General features: G+C 47.5%; 1 protein-coding gene across 1 annotated transcript in view; it reads left to right on the top strand.

Moving 5' to 3' along the window:
• The first annotated feature begins 4298 nt into the window (after positions 1-4298).
• TMEM154 (transmembrane protein 154) overlaps positions 4299-21688 on the top strand; it is a 41084-nt gene continuing 23694 nt past the window's right edge. Inside the window, exon 1 of the mRNA XM_028521593.2 lies at positions 4299-4951. Coding sequence (XP_028377394.1) covers positions 4852-4951 — 100 coding nt within the window. The 5' untranslated portion in view covers positions 4299-4851. The remainder of the gene's footprint in view (positions 4952-21688) is intronic.

Below are 21688 nucleotides of genomic sequence, written 5' to 3'. Positions count from 1 at the left end.
TGGGGGCTCTGTCATGGAAAAAGTCCAGGCTGAGCCTGGGTGGAAGCCCCTATGATTCTCCGGCCCCCCTAGCAGCCGCTCTGTGTGAGCAGCTGAAGAGCGTGTGACCAGGGTCAGCAGCCAAATGCAAGGACAGAAATCACTGAGTGTCCTGACACATGCAGAGGGGCTAACCGGGGTGCACTTGCGTGTGTGGGCTCCCAGCTTCAAGGGCAGTGTGCTGTGGACCGAATTGTGTCCCCGCCCCAAATTCAGATGTTGAAGCCTCAACCCCCAAGATGATGACATGTGGAGATGGGGCCAATGCAAAGTAATTGGACTGGATGGGGTCACTAGGGTGAAGGCCTCATGACGAGACTAGTACCTTGTAAGGAGAGACAATAGAACGCTTGCTCTCTGCCACCCGAGGGCGCAGGGAGAAAGGGACCAGCCAGGAAGAGGGCTCTCACTGAAACCTGACTGTGCCGGCCCCCCAGCCTCTGACTTCCATCCTTCCAGATCTACGAGAAGATAAACGTCTGCTGTGGCAGCCAGAGCTCACAAGACACAGTATCTCGGCTGTCAGCCCATCTCCTGGCTGTGGCTTTCCCGCTTACTCTGGGGTTCCGTTTAAGCCCTGTGCCCTAGCCCCTGCCCGGCCCGCTTATCTCCGTGGGTGCTCCTTCAGAACCTGGAACCGCAGCCTGCTCCCTGCCCCTCCTAACGGGCTTCGGAGTGAGCTGCAGGATTATCTGGTATTACTCTTGGTGTCTGAGTCCTGGCCACCTTGTGATGCAAATACTGCAGAGCCATCAGCAACCACCAGTTAACTTTAGACAGAACAAGAAGCCCCAGAAGGTGTATGCAGGCATGTCCGTGTGGGTATGAGGTTTGTGTGTGAGCATGTGTGTGTATGAGTGAGCATGCACGGGGGTATGTGCTGAGAGACTGAATACCTTCGGACAATGGCCAGACCAATACAACACAGAGCTCTGACCCACAACCTGCAGCACACAGCCCAGGAAGCCAGCCTGTTACAAATCAGACTTGTCGGAAGTCAGACCCCATCTCTAGTAACTAGTCCGGGAAGCCAAACCACAATCCCTGTGGCAGTTGGCCCTGATTTTTTCCTCCCGCTTTCAGTTCAGGAGAAGTACACATGTGCCCCAGACCAATAGCTAGAGCTCACTTTTAGGTCCTCACGCCAACAGCAACCTTCGGGGCACACCTGCAGTCTTCCCTTTTCCACTACAAAGTGTTCCCACTCCTCTGCCTGCCTGCGTGTCTCAGCCAGCACACGAGTGATGGTGGCCACCTCCCTTGCTGGAGCAAGCCTGGAATAAACAGCCTTCGCTTGTTCTCATTGGCTGGTCTTTGTGGAGAGGGGGCTCTGTGTGCATGCGTGAGTGTGTGTGAGTGTGTGCATGCCTGTGTGTGTGTGGGGGAGGGATGACAATGTTGAGGGTAAGAGAAACCTAGGGGGAGCCTGCACTGATGATAAGATCTCATCACTTCTGGGTTTGTGCCCTTGGTGTCCCTTCTCTTTTGGAGCTGATGGGGGGGAGGGGAGGAGAGAGGACAGGAGGGAAGGGGGGAGGAACTGGGTGAGAGTCTCTTCTGTAGTACAGAGAGGTGCTTGTGAAAGCCAGATTTGTTGGGGTAAAGTAATGCAGAGTGCCCAGAACCAGCAAGAGATTTCTCTTCCCACCCACCTGAGTGTGAGGAGATCTCCAGGCATTTCCTAGGCACTGTACTGTGCTACTTCGCTTCCTCCTTTCACTGCTGAAAGCCAACGGCAGGTACTGATGTCAGAATGATGTCAATACGTCATTACCCCGTCTGTGTGCCTACCTCTCACCCCAGAGGTGCCCGGTGCCCCCCAGTTGAGACCAGGCCCTGCCTTCCTGCTGTGAGTGTATCAGGATTTCATCTGAGGCTGGGCAGCCACTTGCCAAAATTAATGGTTGGTAAAATTAGAGCAAACAGAGGTAAATAGCCCATTGCTGACCACACGGTGTCCCTGTGATTTCAACTGCAATAAAGAGATTACTAAGGTGCCTCAATTTTCTGATCAATGATGGTAATTTTCTTCCCCCTATGATCAACTTAATCATGCTAAGGGTCTAAGAGAGCACAGGGGTCAAAACGAAATTACACGGCTGTGCACATGTCTCCATGGCCTCCGTTTATTTTGCACATCATTCTAACTGATGTAGTGTTGTGCTTGCTCAGAAGTGAGCCCAGTGCACTTGTAGGAACTATCTGGCCGTGCCGCGGGCCTACGCTGAGGACTGCAGAGTAAGACAGTCTGGTCTGGCCACGGGTACCCAACTCTGCAAAGCCTCCATCCAGCTGTGGTTTTAAAATCGAAGAAATCAAAGCTCACACCTTGCCCTTGCCACACATGTGCTGCAAGCCTGGGAGCCGCCAGTGGCTTTGACAGGGCGTAAGTGGCAAAATGAAGAGAACCCCCAAGCCCTGGGCCTTTTCTCCTGTGCGCAGGCAGCAGCTGGAGTAATCATGCTAGGTAGGGCAGGAGCAGCTGCCAACCACACTCGGCACTAGGGGGTCTCAGAGCCCGTGGTCTGTTCACTTGCTCAGCAAGAGTTTGATTAGTAGTTCTTTCCCTGTTGTTTTCCAATCAATCATCCGGTTTGGAACGTGTCTCTTTTCTTCCACCATTTGTTCTGTATTGTCACCCAAAGGGCAAATCATATTAAATCAGGAGTTGACTTAATCGCCAGTTGAAAGTGCTAAAATCCATACTGTAAATCCATTAACGAACTGATCATTACATGAATCACCCACGTATCTCTTGTGCATAAGAACTGAGACAAACAGTGACTAATGACATTGAAAGGCAGCAACTCGCTGAGCAAAAAATTAATGGCTATGTCAGGGGCAGAGAAACTCCCGCCAGCTCGAGTGTTTACACCAACCAGATCGCTGAAGACGAAACCTACCGGAAAGCGGCAGTGACTCATGGCAACCCGCAGGAAAGGGGGGAGAGAGAGAGAGTGTGATGCTTCCCTCTCTCCCTGCCCGTCTCTCGCAGCACCACCACAACCGTGGTTGTGAAACTGCCTTCTCCAGGGCTCAGGCTCCAATCCCAAACCAAAGGAGGGACTTCAGTTGCACACAAAACCTAGGTCTCTAATCTCCCCTGAGTACTGGCCTACACGGACACCTCCTTCATGCGTGTTTCCATTGGGTAGAATTTCCACCCTCGTTCTAATCCAACTCAGCCCTGTTTTGTCTGTTGTTAACAGCCTCTGAGAAATGTATTGTCGTGAAAGGAGGAAGAAAGGTGAAATGTAGCTTCCCCCGCCCCCGCTGCGAGCAGCTCTGCTTTGAGAATAGGCCCTTTAAAAGGCCATTTCTCTCGCACCATAGGGTCGTGCAAACAGGGCCCCTTGGTATTTTCCCAAAGGAGTTGAACTCTTACATCCACACAGATACCTGCACAGGGATGTTTACAGCAGCTTTATTTGTCATTACCAGAATTTGGAAGCAACCAAGGTGTTTTCACTAGGTGAATGGGTAAATAACTGTGATGCACCCAGAATATCATCCGAAGCTAAAACGAAATGAGCTGTCAGGACGCAAAAAGACAGGAGGAACCTTAAACGCACGTTGCTAAGTGAGAGAAGCCCATCTGAAAAGGCCACATACCGAATGATTCCAACATGTGACATTCTGGAAAAGGCAAAACTGTGGGGATGCTAAAAAAATCGGGGGTTGTCCGGGGTTGGCTGGGGGCATGGGGGAGGGATAACCAGGTGGGGCGCTGAGGATTTTTCAGAGGGCAGATCCACGCTGTGTGATACTACACGGAGAACACACGTCATCATGACACTTCTGCCCAGACCCACAGAACGTCTGCCCCCCAGGGCGGCTTTGGGTGATTCTGACGCGTCAGTGTGGGCTCCTCCGCGGTAGCATGCCTGCCCCTCCCCGAGGGTGTCCACCGACAGGCGGGCCGTGCACGTGCGGGGCAGGGGATGCACGTGAAATCTCTGTGCCTTCTAATGTTGCTGTGAATTTAAAACTAAAGGCTTTAAAAAGTGAAGTCTTTATAAAGAAAAAAGCAAGAAAAAATAAACAAAAAAACATAAAAAGATCATTTGTCTCTGGGGGCGGAGCACGTTGCTCAGGCCGTGGGTAGTAAGGCCCCTCCGCTCTCCGTGCGCCCTGAGGGGGGGCATCCACTCCGGGCCCTGGAAGGGGGACGGACCTGGCCGGAGGGAAGAGGCCTGGCTGTGTTCTGCGGGTGCAGATGCCCCTGTGGTCTGGGTCCACACAGTCCCTCGCGGCAGGACTAGCCCCATGGAGTTAGTTACATTTAAACTAGTAAAACTGAAAACTAAATATTCACTTCACACTAGCCTTCATGCAAGTGCTCAATAGCCTATGGGGCTAATGGCTACTATACTAGACAGCACCAGTTTGGAACATTTTCATCATCTCAGAAACTTCTGCAGTTGACTAGCGCCACTCTAGACTCGAGGTAGCCACAGGGACTCCCTTGGAGGGTGAGTAAAATCACCAATCAAGAATGCACGTGGTTGAGAACCCTCAGTTCCAGATTCCGAATGACTCGAGTGACAGACACCATTTCCATAGGGACCACCCCAAAAGACAGAGGCCCATGGCTGGGCCAGGACTGCAGAGGGCTTGAGGGGTATGCTGACTGCACCAGTGATTGAAGAGCAACTTCTCTTTTGCAATCCTTGCTGGTCTGACAGGCTCCTGCAGAATTACATCACTTCCTAAAAAGCAGGCAAACACTTCTCCTTCAAGTTCGCACCTACCCAAACAAGCAGGAAACAGGAAATGTTCACGTTTCAGGGAGGCTGAAGCCAGCACAGCATCATGCCGGAGGGAGAGCCCAGGAGAGTGGACAGGAAGGCTCCCCGCGCTGCCCTCCTCTTTGCCCTGATAATCGCGCTCCTTCCCTATGGCCGGGCTCAGGGTAAGTTACCTCCACCCCAAGGTGGAGGAGAATGAAGCCTTGTTTGGTGCCGGAGGCTACAGAGGCTACAGAACTCTGCCAGGGAAGCTAACACCCAGAAAATGTAATCCTTTTTTTTGTGAAAGAAGTGGAGAAAATTAGAACTGTCTTTTTTAAGGTGCCGGGGTGGGAGGGTGAACTTGGCTTTCCCTGCAGCTACCGAATCACGCTCCAGCTCGCTCATTTAGTGTAATCTGCCTGCAATCTTTGTCTTCTAAGATATGTGGGTCCCTGTAATTTACCAGCTTTAATGGGCATATTAAGAAAACCATAAAGTCTTTGGCAGTTCGTGTAAAAGAATGTTTCATTCAGCTGAAACAGCGAAATAATAATAAATGTGGTTTTAATAATGTCGGCTGAAAAGGCTACTGGTCTCAAAACTCCTGGGAAAACTGGAGTATGGAAATGTACTACTGGAAAGTGTACTGAAAACAAGAAGCCGTAAGTTTATAAATATGTAAACAGGAAATTATCTGAGGAGTTCCCAGGCACCCACGGTAACTTTTTGAGAAAGGTTTTTTATCTGTTTCTCTTTGATCTTGTTACTTTGAGTGGTATTTCCTTTGCATTGATTGTTACTGATGACGCTTTGTTTAAAGAAGTAATGTGATTATAGCACATCACGGGTATTGGAAAAGACCAAATATTAAATCTCATTCTTTCGAGCTAAGAGCAGCTATTGGTTTCTATGCTTGACAGTTGTTACAACAAGCCTGTCACCCTCAGACGCCTCTCATGGTGGTTTTGTTGACTTGCCTTTGGATAAACTTGCTGCCCATGGTTTCTTCAACGGGCACTGCCTGCTTCTAGTGTAGGGCAGTACTTTAAGCAAAGGGGAAGTTCTCAAGCTCCATTTTTTAAAATTTACTGATTTTGGAGAGAGAGAGAGAGAGAGAAACATCAGTTTGCTGTTCCACTTACTTATGCATGGATTGCTTCTTGTATGTGCCCTGACCAGAGATTGAACCCACAACCTTGGCATATCGGGATGACGCTCTAACCAGCTGCACTATCCATCCAGGGCTTCAAGCCACAGTTCTTAAAGAGCACAGGGGCATCAGGCACTGATGACCTCACAGGTGTCACACTTCCTGGAGATTAGCAGTTGGCATCCAGCCACCCCTAGCCCACCGACTGCTCTTTCCCTGCGGCTCTCCGCATGGCCTCTCCAGGCTTTTGACATGGGAAATGAAAGGAGAAAGGCAAACCATTCCAGCTGGAAAGATGTTTGGTTGAAATGGAGGTTGGCATCCAAAATGAGTTGGTTGAAATGGAGGTTCGCATTCCAAACGAATTTGGGGGAGAATATGTTGTTTACGCATAAAGTTTTGGAGCTGGGAGAGAGCCTAAAGCTTATGCAGCTCCGGCTCCCCTGGGGGTACGGGTGAAGAAACTGAGGCAGAGGAAGTTGAGATGTCTGACTCCCACTGCTAGTCAGCTTTTCTGACCTGGATTCCAGGGTTCTCCTCTCCTCCAGGGGACCAACCACATACCCCACCACCACCACTGGACTAGTCCTCAGAGCTTGCCCCAAAAAGCGGGGCTTGCCATCCCCTTTCCACCTCTTGTAACTCTCACAAGCACCACCAACGTGCCCCTGAAACATGCCCCTGATTGCAATATGGACCTCCCCTGAGGAGGTTCTTGAGCTCTCTGAAAATGACTGAGCGGAAGTGTTTGCAATTCAGGAGATGCAGAAGGAATATGTGAAGAGACCCAATCCATAAAATCTCTCTCTCTGAGACTCGCATGTGATCTCGTGACTCTTGAAGACTCTCAGTGGCTCCTCCTTTCTGCTCCTTAGACTCTAACATCAATGTCTTTGCCTGTGGCCCCTCCTTCATGTGTCCCCCACTCCCCAGCCACAGCCCCTCTAGTCACACTGAATGGAGCGTGTGCTCCAGGCCTCTGTGGTTCTTGCCATTTGAGTGACAAGTTCTCTTTTTACTCTCCAGTGAATTTCCATATATCCTTAAAAGGCTGAGACTGAATGTCACCTCCTCCTTAACGCCACCCTCTGTTTTGCCCTCCCTGGTGCTCTGTGTTTACCCGCTGTAATGCCCATCCATGCACCTAAATGTACATAAACTCAGCTCATCACTTTGAATCTGAACTGTGTCTCTGCCCATATCTTCTACCCGGCTGTGAGCACCTGCAGGGGGAATCCTCTTTAGTTCACATTTGACTCCCCAAAACCCGCTAAGGAGTCAGCATGAATTAGGAGCTTGATAATTGTTTAAAAATACTAAAATCATCCTAGAATGGATAGGAAGCTAATTACTAAGCACTGATGAGCTACGGATAACAGGTAGTGTTAGCATGTCAGAAGTCAAAGATAAAAAGCTGCATTTCAATCACAGCTGCATTTTAGTAGAACACAGGCACTACCCAGCTAATCCAACACATTTGCCGGGCCCTTCCTGGATTCCCCAGGTCTGAAAATACAAAAATGCCACTTGCAAAGTGGCTGTATAATCAAGCTTATTACTTTAAGATTAGTCAAGGGGAAGGCTATTTTAAATTAAAGACTGAATGTACATTTTTGAAATTAATGAATAAATATCCTTTTGAGCCAATGGTGCCTAAGACTTCAAGATGAGTTAGTGTATCGGTGTCACACTTGTATTTCCTTGAATTCTTCGAAAAAAAAAAATACCTGGAGATGATTGGAGAAAGAATCCAATCTACCGAATGGCCCAGCTTTCTCTCTCTCGCAAGCATATTATGGGATATACCAGAAATCAAGCCTTTCTGAACCACAATCAGGCAACACTATGTAATACCTACAGCTGCCCGAGACTCCTGCGTCATCACTTCTGAGTCAGCGTCTTTCTCTCTGTGCAGATTGAGAGCCAGACGCAGAATCGATTATTATCCCAAGTGAATAGTCCACTTAGAAGTCACCAAGAGAGAAATGAGAAAATGGCTTTTCTGGGGTTTTTGACCAAACAGATGAGCACAGGTGAAGGAGAGCCATAGGCCTAGGTGTCCTGGCCAGAGTGGGATGCTAAGCAAGTTCAGCTGCCCGTGGAGTAAAGGGAGGTGTCTCCACCTTGCCCCTTACCCTGGGCCTGTCAGTGTCCACCTAACACTCCCGGGAAGCTAGCTGCTGCTTTCAGACACCATGCGCACGGGGTCATTAGCTGTGGCACGCAGAGCGGTTTGCAGAAGGAAGAGTGAAGGGTTTAGGGCAGAAACGGGGGGCTACAGCAGGAGGGGCGGCCACTAGTGTGGAAGACTGGGTTTGACAGCGAGGACTGGGAGCCTGGGGGCTGCTTCGGAAGAGGAAGAACCATGCAATTCTTGATTAATGAGCCTTGAGAAGAAGGTAAAGAATAGAAGAAAATACTTGTTGCGTTGATGAGGTGGCACTTTCTGACACTGTTCTCATTTCGATGAATGTGACTGCCACCTGCCATTCCCTGGGACCATCCCAATGAAGCAGTACCAATGATGGCAGGGACCTATACAGCACTCATTATATGCCAGGCACTGTTCTAAACACCTTCCACACACCAACTCATTTAACTCTCCTAACAGTCTCCTACAGAGGTACTATTATTCCTGTTCTAGGTAGGAGAAAACTGAGGCACAGAGAGGTTAAATGATTTGCCCAAGATCACACAGCTAAACAGTAGATCTAAGTAAGATTCAGCTTCGGGAGTCCATGCTTCAACCACATGCTAGGTTACCTCTGGGTTTTCAGGCTGTGTGTCTAGTTTCAGATCTCTAAGGTTGCTTACCACATGTTAGACAAGGAGCTATATTTGGTGTGGGCAGAGATGGGCTGACCGGCCTGGGGTGGTGAGAGTTGGGTTAAACTTTGGGCTGAAGAGGGGGAAGGGTGGGGCTGAAAGGTACAGAGCAAAATAGAATCTGAGGATTAGCATAGTTAAACCCCGAAGCAGGTCCGGGGATTGTGCAGTCTCTGGGTAAGAGGCTTGTGGGTGTGGGAACCAGGGAGGGAGAGCCCAGCCTTGCTGTGGGAGAGCCCTGCTGGGACCGGGCCCCAAGGACCGGACTCCAGAAACAAAGCCAGACAACAAAACAAAACAAAACCCAGCAGAGAGGGATTTACTGAGGTTCCAAGTCCCTCTGTTTCAGAAAGGCTGACCCAGGAAACGAGGAGAGGGCAGGACCCTGGCCGGGGTGAGCTCAGGTCTATAAAGAAACAGTGCAACCTGCAGTTTGCCCACCTGTGTGTAGTTTGAGGCACCTTCAGATGTTGGCAAAGAGGCGGGGAGACAGGGACTCCGCACCCCTGGTTGGGGTGGGGGTAGCTTAATGCCATCACCAGTCTCTCTTGCTGCTTAGCCCACCCCTTGGACTTTTAATGTCAGTTTTTATATTTTTCATGTCTAGAAAATCTATTTTTATTTCTAAAAACTCCTTCATATAATATACTATATATATAGTGTCTTGTGTTATTTTCGTGTTATTTACTTCTCCTTATGTCTTTATTTTCAACGTATTACTGTTTGATAACTCGTATCTGAGATTTCGGTAGACCTAATCTTGTTGCCTGCTGTATCTGTCAGCCCCCATTCACAATGCAAATATTGGGGGCACTGAGGTGGAACATGGCACACAGGATGACTCGCCCTATGTAGCAGAACCCCAAATGTTCTTATCCTATCACCAGGCTGAAAATGTTACACCAGGGCAAACCCCGTCCGATCACCACAAAACGGCATTTGAGAGAATGCAGACAGGGATGTGCTGGGCTTGAGGAGAGCCCGTGCTCAGATCTCAGCCTTAAGCCTCAACCTGGGCTGGGGAGGGGGTGGACCTTGGGGGTCAGCCTTCAGGAGTCGCATGAAGAGGTTGGCACTTATTAAAAGTGCCAGCCAGCAAACCAGCGTTAGCAGTGGAGCCAACTTGGTAACCAGAAGCAGGTAATCAAGAAGGCCAATCAGAAAGGAATAGACAACACCAAATTCAAAATCAGAGGATAGGCCAGCCAGGATCCGCAGTGTCAGGATGATGGTGTGAGATCAGCCTAGGGTAGTGCACCTGACTTTGACTTTGCTGAGGTTATTGCAGTTGCCTTTTGTTGTTGTGCTTCCCTTCTCTCTCTCTCTCTCTCTCTCTCTCTCTCTCTCTCTTTCCCTCCATCCCTCCTCCTCCTTCTTTCCCTTTTGTTCTTTCCTCTGTGAGCCTCCATCTCTGGACACTCCTATGACACCCTTCCTCACAGCTCTGCCTGGCTCACCCACTCCAAAACAGCCTCAAAATAATAAAACAAAGTAACTGACCTTTGAGCTAAGGATGGTTTTTATATTTTTAAGTGATTACACGTGTATTTTAATGGTCTTGTAAGAACTTACATAAGAGCCTCTACTCTGCCCTCTTGGCCTCAAGATTTAAAATATTTACTCTGTGACCCTTTAAGGAAAAGTTTGCCAGCACCTGATCTAGTCAACATGGGAAAACGCAATACAATTAGTGATGAATACCATGCGGTTGTGACCGTGTTCTCTTCTTTTCAGTAGGTAGACAGGCGCCATGAGAAACACTGTGAGAGCCTGTGAGTTCTCCCCTGGCCCTGCTGCATGCCTGTCTCGCTCCGCTCCTTCGTTCCTCTCTGGGGATTTGTCTACCCTCTTTGAAAGACATTTTCATTTTTTATTTTCTCACTTTCCACTCATTTCCCGGCCCACTGCAATCCGGCTACCGTGTCAACCACAGCACTTGATTAGTCTGGGGTACCCGTGCCTCCTAATAGCTTCACCCACGGGACCCATTTCTGTCCTTATTTTATGCTTTTCTCTGTAGCACTTAACATGATTAACCAATTACTGAAACTCTCCTCTTCCTTGGGCCTCACGATACCATTTTATTCTTAGTCTCCTATGACTGTCACTGCTCCTTTGCATTTTTTGGTTATGAATCTTTCTCTTTCACCTGCCCGTTTCATATTAATATTGATCTTTCCCTTCCCTCTTACACCATTCTTGGGCAATGGCACCCACTCTTCAGCTGATGATTCACACATAATCATCTTCAGACTTCCCTGCCCAACCCTAGACCTGAAATTTCCTCATCAGTTCTCCACGGGTGCATCGCAGGGCCCTGCTGCTCAGCAAGAGAAAAGGTGAAAAGCAGAGGTTGTTCTTTGCCCGCTGCTGGTTTAGGGTCTCATTAGCTCTCACCTAAGGCTACTCCATGAACTTCTGGACTGGTCTCCTTGCTTTTAGTCTCATCTCCAATCCATTTTCACATAAGTTCCAGGGTGATGGTTCTATAGCACAAATGTCAGCTCTTCTCTCCTGCGCTTCTCTCTTCAGAGGTGTTTCATCTCCTTGGGATGGAGTCAACCCCCTTGGAATCATTACAAGGCCCCTCATGGGCTGGTCCGAGTTCTTTCCCCACTCAACCCTTGACACCTCCCAACACACGCCCTCTGATACAACTGCTGAGTGTGCCTGGTTCTGCTGAGCTTGTAATGCCTTTCCCTGACATCTGTGCTCAGTGAACTCCCATGGTTCAGTTCATGGTCACGTCCTCTGTGAAGATGTTCTGGATCCTCATCCAGATGAACGCGTTCCTCTCCCATGTCCTCGTGGCGCTTTGTATACGAACATGTCATATAACATGGTTTTTATTAAACTGTATTATATGTATGGATCTGTGGGCCATTGACCCACTTAATAGTCACTTCCTGGGGAGGCAGGGGCCTGGGCTCCTTTGCCTTCCTATCCCAGGAGCTGGCACAGTGCCTGGCACACAATAATAGCCACACAGGCCGACGGACTGACCGGATGGCGTGAAGTTTATCCTGTGGCCCCAGACTGACTTGTTTTCCTGACAGGTTAGAGTCATTTAACCTGGGATAAATGGGGCTTCCATTTAACCCAAATTTGTTTTATTCCAAAATGTGAACTCTCCCACATCTTTTTATGCATAAACACGGTCCCTTCTGTCCCCTCAGACCGACACAGGCAGCAGCGAGTGTCCCCACTGGCAGAGAGCGCTGTGCGGCTGCGTCTGTGGGCGGCACTGAGTGCACTCTTACCCACCTTCCTCTGAAAATGTGGGTGCACGCTGAGACCCGGAAAGCAGGTGCTGCGCAGCTCGATGATTTGCAGAAAGACCAGAGAGTTATAAACATTTTGGGGAGGCTTTTGAAAAGAAAACAAAGGGTGTACTAGTTCCATAGACACTCATTTCAAGCCACTAAACACTGACTTGAAAACTTGAAAAAGGAATAAGAAATATATAACGTAAAACTAACAACAACAACAACAACAACAACAACAACAAAAATCTGCCTCCAGTAGCGAGGTCACCAGAAGCAGTTCCTGAGAAATGACAGGTGATTAGAAGAAGGTTACCTGAGAGAGCAGAGCCTGGTTGCTGGTGATGTTTTGATTTCTTTCTGTTAAAATCGACTAATCTACTTTGGTTTTGAAATTTGACATTATTTCTATGTTTCTTTATTTCATGTGAATTAAAACCACATTTTTTGTTTCCTACTTCCCCACTGCATTGTCGGTCTCAGAAAGAGGAACCTAGTGGTTACTGGGGATTCATGACATCCCCTTCTGACCTGTGACAACGCAGTTTATTAATTTATAAAATCATTTTTTCCTTCCCCAAAATGTTCTTGTTTATTTCTTTATGACTAAGATTGCAAGATTTAGCAAGTAAAAATATAGGACATCAGTTAAATGTAAACAAAAAATTTTTGAATTATATTTTATTGATTATGCTGTTACCGTTGTCCCAATTATTCCCCCTTTGCCTCCTCCACCCCCCACTCCCTCAGGCAATCCCCCACCCTCGTTCAGGTCCACAGGTCATGAGTATAAGTTCTTTGTCTGCTCCATTTCCTATATTGTACCTTACATCCCCGTGGCTGTTCTGTAGCTACCAAGTTGTACATCTTAATCCCCTCCCCTTCTCACCCATTCCCCAACACTCCTCTCCCATCTGGCAGCCATCAAAATGCTCTCCATATCCATGATTCTGTCTCTGTTCTTCTTGTTTGCTTAGTTTGTTTTTAAGAGTCAATTGTTGGCAGGTATGTATGTATTTATTGTTCATGGTTTTGATCTTCTTCTTTTTCTTAAACAAGTCCCTTTAACATTTCATATAACAATGGTCTGGTGATGATGAACTCCTTCAGTTTTTTCCCATCTGGGAACCTCTTTATCTGTTTTTTGATTGTAAATGATAGCTTTGCTGGGTAGAGCAGTCTTGGATGTAGGTCCCTGCTTTTCATGACTGAATATTTCTTGTCAGCCCCTTCTAGTCTGCAATGTTTCTTTTGAGAAACCAGCTGCCAGTCTTATGAGAACTCCCCTGTAGGTAACTGTTTTTCTCTTGCTTCTTTTAAGGTTCTCTCTTTATTCTTAATGTTTTGCATTTTAATTATGATGAATCTTGGAGTGGGCCTCTTTGCATCCATCTTGTTTTTGAGGATTTGCATGTCTATTTCCTTCATCAAATTAGGAAAGTTTTCTTTCATTATTTTTTCAAACAGATTTCCAATTTCTTGCTCTTTCTCTTCTCCTTCTGGTATCCCTATGATGCAAATGCTGGAATACTTGAAGTTGTCCCAGAGGCTGCTTAAACTGTCCTTGTTTTTTTGGATTCTTTTTTCTTCTTGTTCTTCTTGTTTTCTGCTTCCTTATGTTCCAAATCATTGATTTGATTCTCAGTTCCATCCACTTTACTGTTGTTTCCCTATAAATTGTTCTTTATTTCAATTAGTGTATCCTTCATTTCTGACTGGATCTTTTTTATGCTATTGAGGTCCTCACTAAGTTGCTTGAGCTTCTTTATAACCAGTGTTTTGAACTCTTCATCTGATAGATGGCTTATCTCCATTTCATTTAGTTCTTTTTTCTGGAGTTTGGATCTGTTCTTTCATTTGGGCCATGTTTCTTTGTCTCTTTATTATGGTAGGCTCTCTGTGTTTGTTTCTATGTACTAGGTAGAGCTGCTGTGACTCCCTGTCTCGGTATCATGGTGTAATGTAGTAGGTGGCCTGTAGGGTCCAGTGGCACAGCCTCCCCTATCACTCAAGCTGAGTACTTAAGGAGTGCCCTTTGTGTGGGCTGAGTACACCCTTCTCTTGTAGTTGAGCAGTCTGGATGAACGTGGTTTCTTTAATTCCGTAGTTGTCAGACTTCCATTCAACTTGATTTCTGCCGGTCCCGAGTGATGGTTTTTCTATCATTTAGTTGTAGTTTTGATGTGGTTGTGGGAGGAGGTGAGCCGTGTTTACCTGTGCCACCATCCTGACCAGAAGCCAGACATATGGGTATATTAAATAAACTTTCTTCTCTTGAGTGTTCTAAATTATGGTCAATCAGTTTTGACAGGATTGTCAGTCATTTGATGGAGAAAAGATAGTCTTTTCAACAAATGATGCTGCAGGAGTTGCCATATCCATTAAGATAAAAGTGAATCTCAACTTTTAAGCTTTACACCATACCAAAATTTTACTTAAAATGGATCACAGTTCTAAAAAATGAGGCATCATAATGCTTCCATTCTTGTGTTTTTTTAAAAGTCAAAACCCAAGCAGTCCCTCTCCCTGAAGTTCTGACTCAAATCTAACTGCCTCCAAAAATTTCTTTAGCATAAGTATGCTCCGTGTAATTTAATGTAGACACAGGACACACAAATACTGCATGAGACACATTTTTACTAAAACATTATTTATTGTTATTCTTAAGCTTCCGTCAAACAGGGTATCCTGTATTTTACCTATAACTCTGTCATCATGATTATCTTTTGTCAGGCAATGGCCACCCCTCCTTTCATTCATCACTAAAATCACAGCCATATTGGCCCTGTCACCAGCTAGCTAATGTTAGAAGAATATTTAGGCTGAGCCCTAGATTAGTCATTTAAATAACAAGAAACCATCTTAAAAAAAAAAGAATAAAAACTAACAATGATTAAGTTGAATAAAACTGGGAATCCAAGAATGGACCAATTTTGGAGAATCTATTAATGTAATTCATCCCATTAAAAACTAAATGAGAAAGAAAATCATAGGATTACATGAATAAATACTGAAAATAGGTTAATAAGAGAGCGAGAATAGCCCAACATTAGTCGCTCAAGCCGCAATACTAAAATTCCAACTCCTTGAGGCTGGTTAGCTATCCAGGATGGAAGGGCAGGAGTGACTCTCTTTCAAGGTAAACTGGGATCAGAAGCAAGCCAGCTTTGGAGACCTATTAAGAAGGGACGTTGATGATTCTTGAGAATCTCACCCCTGATCTTGCTACCCTCAGACACCTCAGGAACTTGCCTCCTTCAGCCTCCAAGAAACCTTCCCACAACAAACAAACTCTGGCCCTCTGCCCCCCCCCCCCCCAAGGCAGGCGGTGTGGGACTTCTGGTTGTACCCTCTCCTGTTCTTCCTGTAGCTCATGGTGAAGGTACATTCCACAAGACAATAGCCCACATCTCCTTTCCTATTCTCTGATTTATCACAGATATACTTATTGTTCAGGTTGTCTCTGTCTTGCAATTGCCTCTCTGGCAATGCTGAGTTTGTGCTGATTGGGAAAGGGTACTGTGCCAGGTTGGAGGGTCAGGTCGGTGACCCGAACAGGAGCCCACCCACTATACCCCTTGTCAGTGTGTCTTCCTTCCCTCCTCAGGGGGAGGCTGATGGGCCGGGCCAGGGAGAGGGCAGGGATTGGTGAGAAACAGGTGTTATCAAGTCACTCTTTTAGACTGTAATTCTGAAATTGGCTCTTCAAAAGAGAGAAATAAATAGAAAAGTAATCAGGTTAGTAGTGATAATAACTTCATTTAATAATCCTTTATGTTTTCATTTTTAAAGCACTTTGTGTCTACTCTCCCACTGATGGTAGGAAAAGGTTTCAGTTAAAAGTGTGTGTGTGTAGTGTCCTGTGAAAATACATTCCTTTCAACGTCTGGGTCCTGCAGGCCTGAATAGGATTCCAGTGTGTGAAAATATAGTCATGTGGTAAAAAATGCAGCTTCCCCAGTTGACTAACTTCAAACCCGAGACAGCCTTAGGGGCTGGGCAAGTCTGATTAGATAGGAGCAAGCTTTCGCTAAAAAAGACATCAAAATAAAATAGAAACGGGCATCAAAGCCTCACGGGCCCCCATCATTGGGCGTGTTTTAATCTGATAGTAATTGCAAATGCAGGTGTGTGTTTCTCAAGGCAATGAGGTAAAAATACAACCTGGCTTCACAAGTCGACTCCCAGAGCAGATGACTGCATGAAAGTGGTTTACCAGATGGCCCTCCTCCAAATGAGCAAAAGAAACATTTTTTAACATTCTTTCAATATGAGGCATTGCCACCATCAGAGGGCTGACTTGAAAGGGATACAAAACGTGGGCACTGCTTTGCCATCGACTTTCTATGCTTTTGCTTTGCATCCCTTCAACCAGCAATTTTTTTCCTGAACATATCATTTTCAAGTAAACACATCAGAAAAGCATATCAAGTGAATATTGAAGTACAACAGAGCTTACAATGAAAACAATGCTTTCTCCATGTTACTCATTCTGCTCCCAGGAGAATAGGTCGCTTAGCCTCGACATGGGGAAGTCACGGAAAGCACTGAGTCCCCCTGCCAAAAAAATAAATAAACAAAAACTAAAAAAAAGTGGAGACATAAAGTTTCATCATTAGGGTTTCACGACTTTACATTAAACAAGTCTTCTCATACCCCAGTGTTTTTAAATAATTCAGGTAGCTTTTGAGAGAAAACCACCCTAGATTCCTCACTGGAGCTATTGGGAGGGCATGACTGCCACGTTCTCTCTCCGTCCACCCCGCCAGAGCCTCTCGGGGGCCTGGGGCCTCAGGGGTCATGCTTATGCCACTGTGCGCTGGTAGCGGGGTTGGCAGGTGCTGGGCAAGCCCTTGGCATCCAACTTCCTGACCATCGCTTTTTCTCCAGCTCACTAAGGAGAAGCAAAAAGGGGAGTGTGACTTGGGGTTGCCCCAGGGAAGGCCAGAGTAGGTAGAGACCCTACAGTTGGTAGGGTCTGGCGTAGAAATTAGCATCCTTGGCTGCACACTGGAGTCACCTGGGGAGCTCTAAAAATGCTGAGGTCTGGGTTCATCCCCAGATATTTTGACTTAATGGTTTGGACTGTGGTCTAGGTATCAGGAGTATTAAAAGGCCCCTGGATGATTGTAATGTGCAGCCAACACTGAGAACCACGAAAGGATATCTTGCTTTGGCTTTATCTCATCCTTCCAACACTTTGTCTCTTGGTGGATGGAAGTGGGTGTGGGGGATAGGAAATGCCAACAGACTCCTTGGGTTTGGTTTCTCGAGCGTCTGAAATCCATATATTCCAGCTGGTTCACACAGCAGGACAGAGTTTCAACACCCGTCACCTGACACGCCTTTTCTTTCATTTCACAACCTATATTTTGAAATCATTGAAATAATTGGTGTATGGAGCCTACAAAAATGAAAGAACGGGGTGACTGGTTGAGGTCCAACACGCTTCATGATATCCTGAATTTAATAACCTCCTCTCATCATTATTTTATTTTACATTGTACGGTGATCTTTCAGTCTACCGACTGTAATACAGTTTGTTTTTGTTGTCTGTTTGTTTTGCTTTGTTTTTTACTGTAAAAACCAGAGCTTGGTTGCACATTTATTCCACTTTCCAAAAAAAAGAGAAGTGAGCTGGGTTGCTTCACCGGGAAGCAGAGTCATTTGCACTCAGTGACGAGGCTCAGAGACGTGATCAAGGTGGCCGCGTGCCCGCTCTGCTGCGGGAACTCCCAGGCTCACCTCCCGCATTTACCCCTCCCCCCACCTAACCAGAAATACCCCAGGGTCCTCGCCAGAGCTCTGAAAGATGAGTGCTAGACGTGTTTGCGTGGATCTTGTCAGTCATCACTTGTAAGGGACTCGGTGCAGCTTATTACCGGGTAATTTTAGGATTTGGGGATTGAAAGTAAAGGAAATACTTTGGCTCAGTTTCAGCATTCACAGGACCGCCCCCATTATCTCTTCGTAGTGCTCCATTATCTGAGCAGAAAATGAGAGATGAGGGGAGGCAGAATCCCCTGGGGTGGTGGGGGGCTTCGGAGTCACTTAGGACAGCCACGACCAGGCCACTTGAAAGGAAAAGAGAACTTTGGTCAACCCGCCACCTTGAGCCTGCCCACCTGGTGACTCCACAGGCAGGTCACACACAGGGTCGCCAGCCACACCAGGCCGACCCTCTCACAGCCCTTCTGCTTTTAGCATATTGTCCTCATTCTTTCTTCTCATCTGTACTCGTGCTTGCTGACGCCCCTCTCCCCACTCTCTGGTGTGATCCTCTTCTTTATCTTCTGCAGCTTCTTTTGTTTTTACCCCCTGGGGCCCCACCCTTTTACCCTGAACTGTGCCCAAATTTAGATAAGAAGATACTGCCCTGAAATGAAGAAGTCACATCAGGAAGATTAGTCTCCTGGGAAACAGCAGAGAAACAGCGGCATCTAGAAGGGGCGGGGGAGCAGAGAAGGGGCTGGAGGGCAGCGGAAAGGGCACATCTACCAACGCCTGGCGCACGCGTGGTGCTTTGTGGGTTCTACGGCATTTTCACACTTGGGATTTCTTTTGCTCTTCATAGAAACACCTTGGGGTAGGCAGAGCAGCGGGCCCCCGTTCTTGGCCTTTAGGAAAGGAAGGGCTGGAGGAGTGAGGGGCTCTTCCCAGGCCCCCCGGTTAGAGAGGGCAGCTCCAAGTCTCCAGCCCCACTCTTCTGAATCCAAGTCCTTCTCTCCACCACGCCCTGGAGATGCCCAAGAGGCCCTCCCACAACACGGGAATCGCTCTGCACCTCTCGCAGGAGCCTTGCTCCAACTCATTACCTGCAGGAGAGCCTGGGTGCCTCCATGGTGGGGCTGGGCTCCTAGGGTTGTCAGTGTCGCTTCTACCCGAGAAGCATAGAATGGCTCCTACAGGAAATCACCGTTGACTATCACGGGCCTTAGTGAGTGTTTTTTTTAAAAGGCTGGGTCCCTCCTTGTATCTGAGGATGCACAGTGTTAGGGGGTCCTGTGTCCGCTGGGCTAAGAGTGGCTGTTAGCCCACAGGCTGCCCTCTGTCAGCTCCACTCCCACCCCTGCTCTTGTGACTCTGGCTCCTCTTGTCCCCCCCTTGGTTTTGTCTACCTCCGGTTGTCTTCCTACTCTCACCCCTGTCCCCTCGGTCCTTACTCCTAGTTACCGATTTGATTCTATGGCCCACCTGGTTTTCCAGCTCCCCTTTGATGACATTCGATGCTCCTGGCACAAATTCTTGGGGCCGATCCCCAGTATTTTCAACTTCCCCCTCTTTTCCCATCACAGACTCCCTGCATACACAGCCCTCCCCTGCTGCGTCTCTGCTGATTCTCATCATGTGAGGACTGAGCTAGCGCTGTCTTGGAGAAGCTGTGAGGGCAGACCACCAAGAGTAGTTTGGTGCTGTCCCCCTTCCCCTGCACCCAACACCCCTGTCCCTGTCCCCCCGCCCCCCCCCCCCCCCCCGCTGTTGAGGGGCACTGCAGAAGATCCTGGCACACATGTAAATGAAAGGATGTACAGGGGTGTTTGGAGCAGCATCACTGGAAATACAAAAGAAGTGACCTAAATCTCCATTAATAGGAATAGGTTATGATACTTCCAAATAACAGGAGGAAGACAGCTTTCGGTATGCAGACACAGAAGACTCGTTGAGTGAAATTTTAAGTGAAAAGAGCAAAAGGAAGAACAACATCTAACTTTTTTTTTGCTACTATTTGTGCTAATAAAAGAAAACAGGAAAAGGTACTTACCTGTGTGTTGTGTGTGCACGGAGTTTCTCTGGAAGGCAGCAGAAACGGTGGTTACCTCTGGGGAGGGCGAGTGACGGGGAAAGGGCGGCAGTGAAATTTCCTCGCTGAGCTCAGCACCGCGTGTGTAGCGCCCTTTGCACAGCTCTAATAAAGAGAAGATCTAGGCTTTAGAACCCACATGCAGATGGGGACATGGACGAGACCTCGGGGATCACTCCTGCTGTGCAGATCAGACCACTGAGCCATTAAGGGGTAAATAATTCGTCTAAATTCCCGCAACTACTGAGTGTCAGAGCTGCGAGCAGACCCCTCACTGTCACTCCGCACCTACACTCGAGGGAATGCGGCTTCAAAACGCTGTGTGCCAGTGGAGCTCACACCATCAATGACAGGTCATACCCCAGGGCGAGACATTCGAGACCCAGCGTCTACATCTGTAAAATGTGAATGAGAAAGTTGTGAAGATTAAATTAGGTAATTTATGTTTAACCTAGGGCCTAGCACATACCACACCTTCGATACATGTTAGTTAATGTTGTTTATTATTTTGAGGCTATTTTGGAGTTGGTTGGGGCAGGGAGAGCTCTGAGGAAGGTTGTCATAGGAGTGTCCGGAGATGAAGGCTTGCAGAGTAAGGGAGAGAGAGAGAGAGAGAGAGAGAGACAGAGAGACAGAGAGACAGAGAGGCAGAGAGACTTACTTGATTCTCATTTATTTAAATATACACCAGAGAGTCTCATTGAATAAATGATATTTTACATGGAAAACGTATATGCGAGGGGGATATTGTAGAGAAAACTTCCAGCCCCTTTTACTCGGAAAGGCCACTAAGGGTCACCGTGCCCAGCCTTGTCTCTCACGCTGAAAACAAATGCACACAGTGCAGGGCCATCTCGTGCACTTCCTGTCATTCCTCCTCCGTTCCCTGTTGAGAATAAGCCCTCATTAGCCTTGCTAGCTTAGTTCCTTTCCTACTTTCTTTTCTTCCGGGGCCACGGGTCAAGTGGCGACTCCGAGTGCTAAGTGCTCTTCTGGGAACTTGAAGGCTTCCCCTGGAGAGGCACCGAGGGGACCCTGCATCCTGGGCGGCGTTGCTCACAGCCGTCTGGGCTGAGATGCTTAACAGGAGCCCCGGCAAAGCTGAGCTTTCTGGGAAAACTTTCCCCTCCGTTCCCCTTGGGGCCAGAAAGCCACCTCCTTATAAGCTGATGGGCAAGAATATGAGGTCCCCTCTCTTGTTCTCCTCATGATTTATAATTATTAGATTCCAGGTTCCATGATCAGCCCTCCTGGGGTCAAACCCTCACTCCTCCACGATAACTCTGTGATTGCGGGCAAGTCGTATAACCCCTTCACCCCAGTTTCTGTCTGAAAAAATGGGAGGACCAAATGAGTTGATCCAGGTACAAGGCAGAGCACGGGCCTGGGCTCTTAGTAAACTCTCTACAAAGGTAGTTTGAAGTGGTCCATAAGCTCCAATCTCACTGAAAAGGGTCATTATCATCGATTGCTCTCGTGTATGTGCCCCTCCCTCCGGCCCCCTCCCCACCCTGTTGTAAGTCCGATCTTCAGCGGCCTGGGCTTTCATAAAGAACGCTGTTTGGTTCCAGTAGTTCTGCAAGCAGGGGGACTTTAATGAGGACACTGTCCTGGTGGACAAACGTCTTTCCTGATCCAGGATAATATGTGATATAGAAAAGCTTTTAACATGAGTGAATGTGGCATTGACTTGTGTTGTTTCAAAGACATAAGTATAGGGCAAAGTCACTTAACCCAGAAGGCAGAGGTCAATACATGGTAGATTTTTAAAAAAATCCTGCTTTTGGCACACACAGGATGTGTGTTACAGTGTGTTACACTCTGTAGTTTGTAATTGATTCTGATGGTTTTGGCTGGCATTTACCCATGTGATTATCAA

Source organism: Phyllostomus discolor, chromosome 8, assembly GCF_004126475.2.
Source record: "Phyllostomus discolor isolate MPI-MPIP mPhyDis1 chromosome 8, mPhyDis1.pri.v3, whole genome shotgun sequence".
In the NCBI taxonomy this organism is placed as follows: Eukaryota; Metazoa; Chordata; class Mammalia; order Chiroptera; family Phyllostomidae; genus Phyllostomus; species Phyllostomus discolor.
Note: the sequence above shows the minus strand (reverse complement) of the source record. Positions and strands in the feature narration are given on the sequence as shown.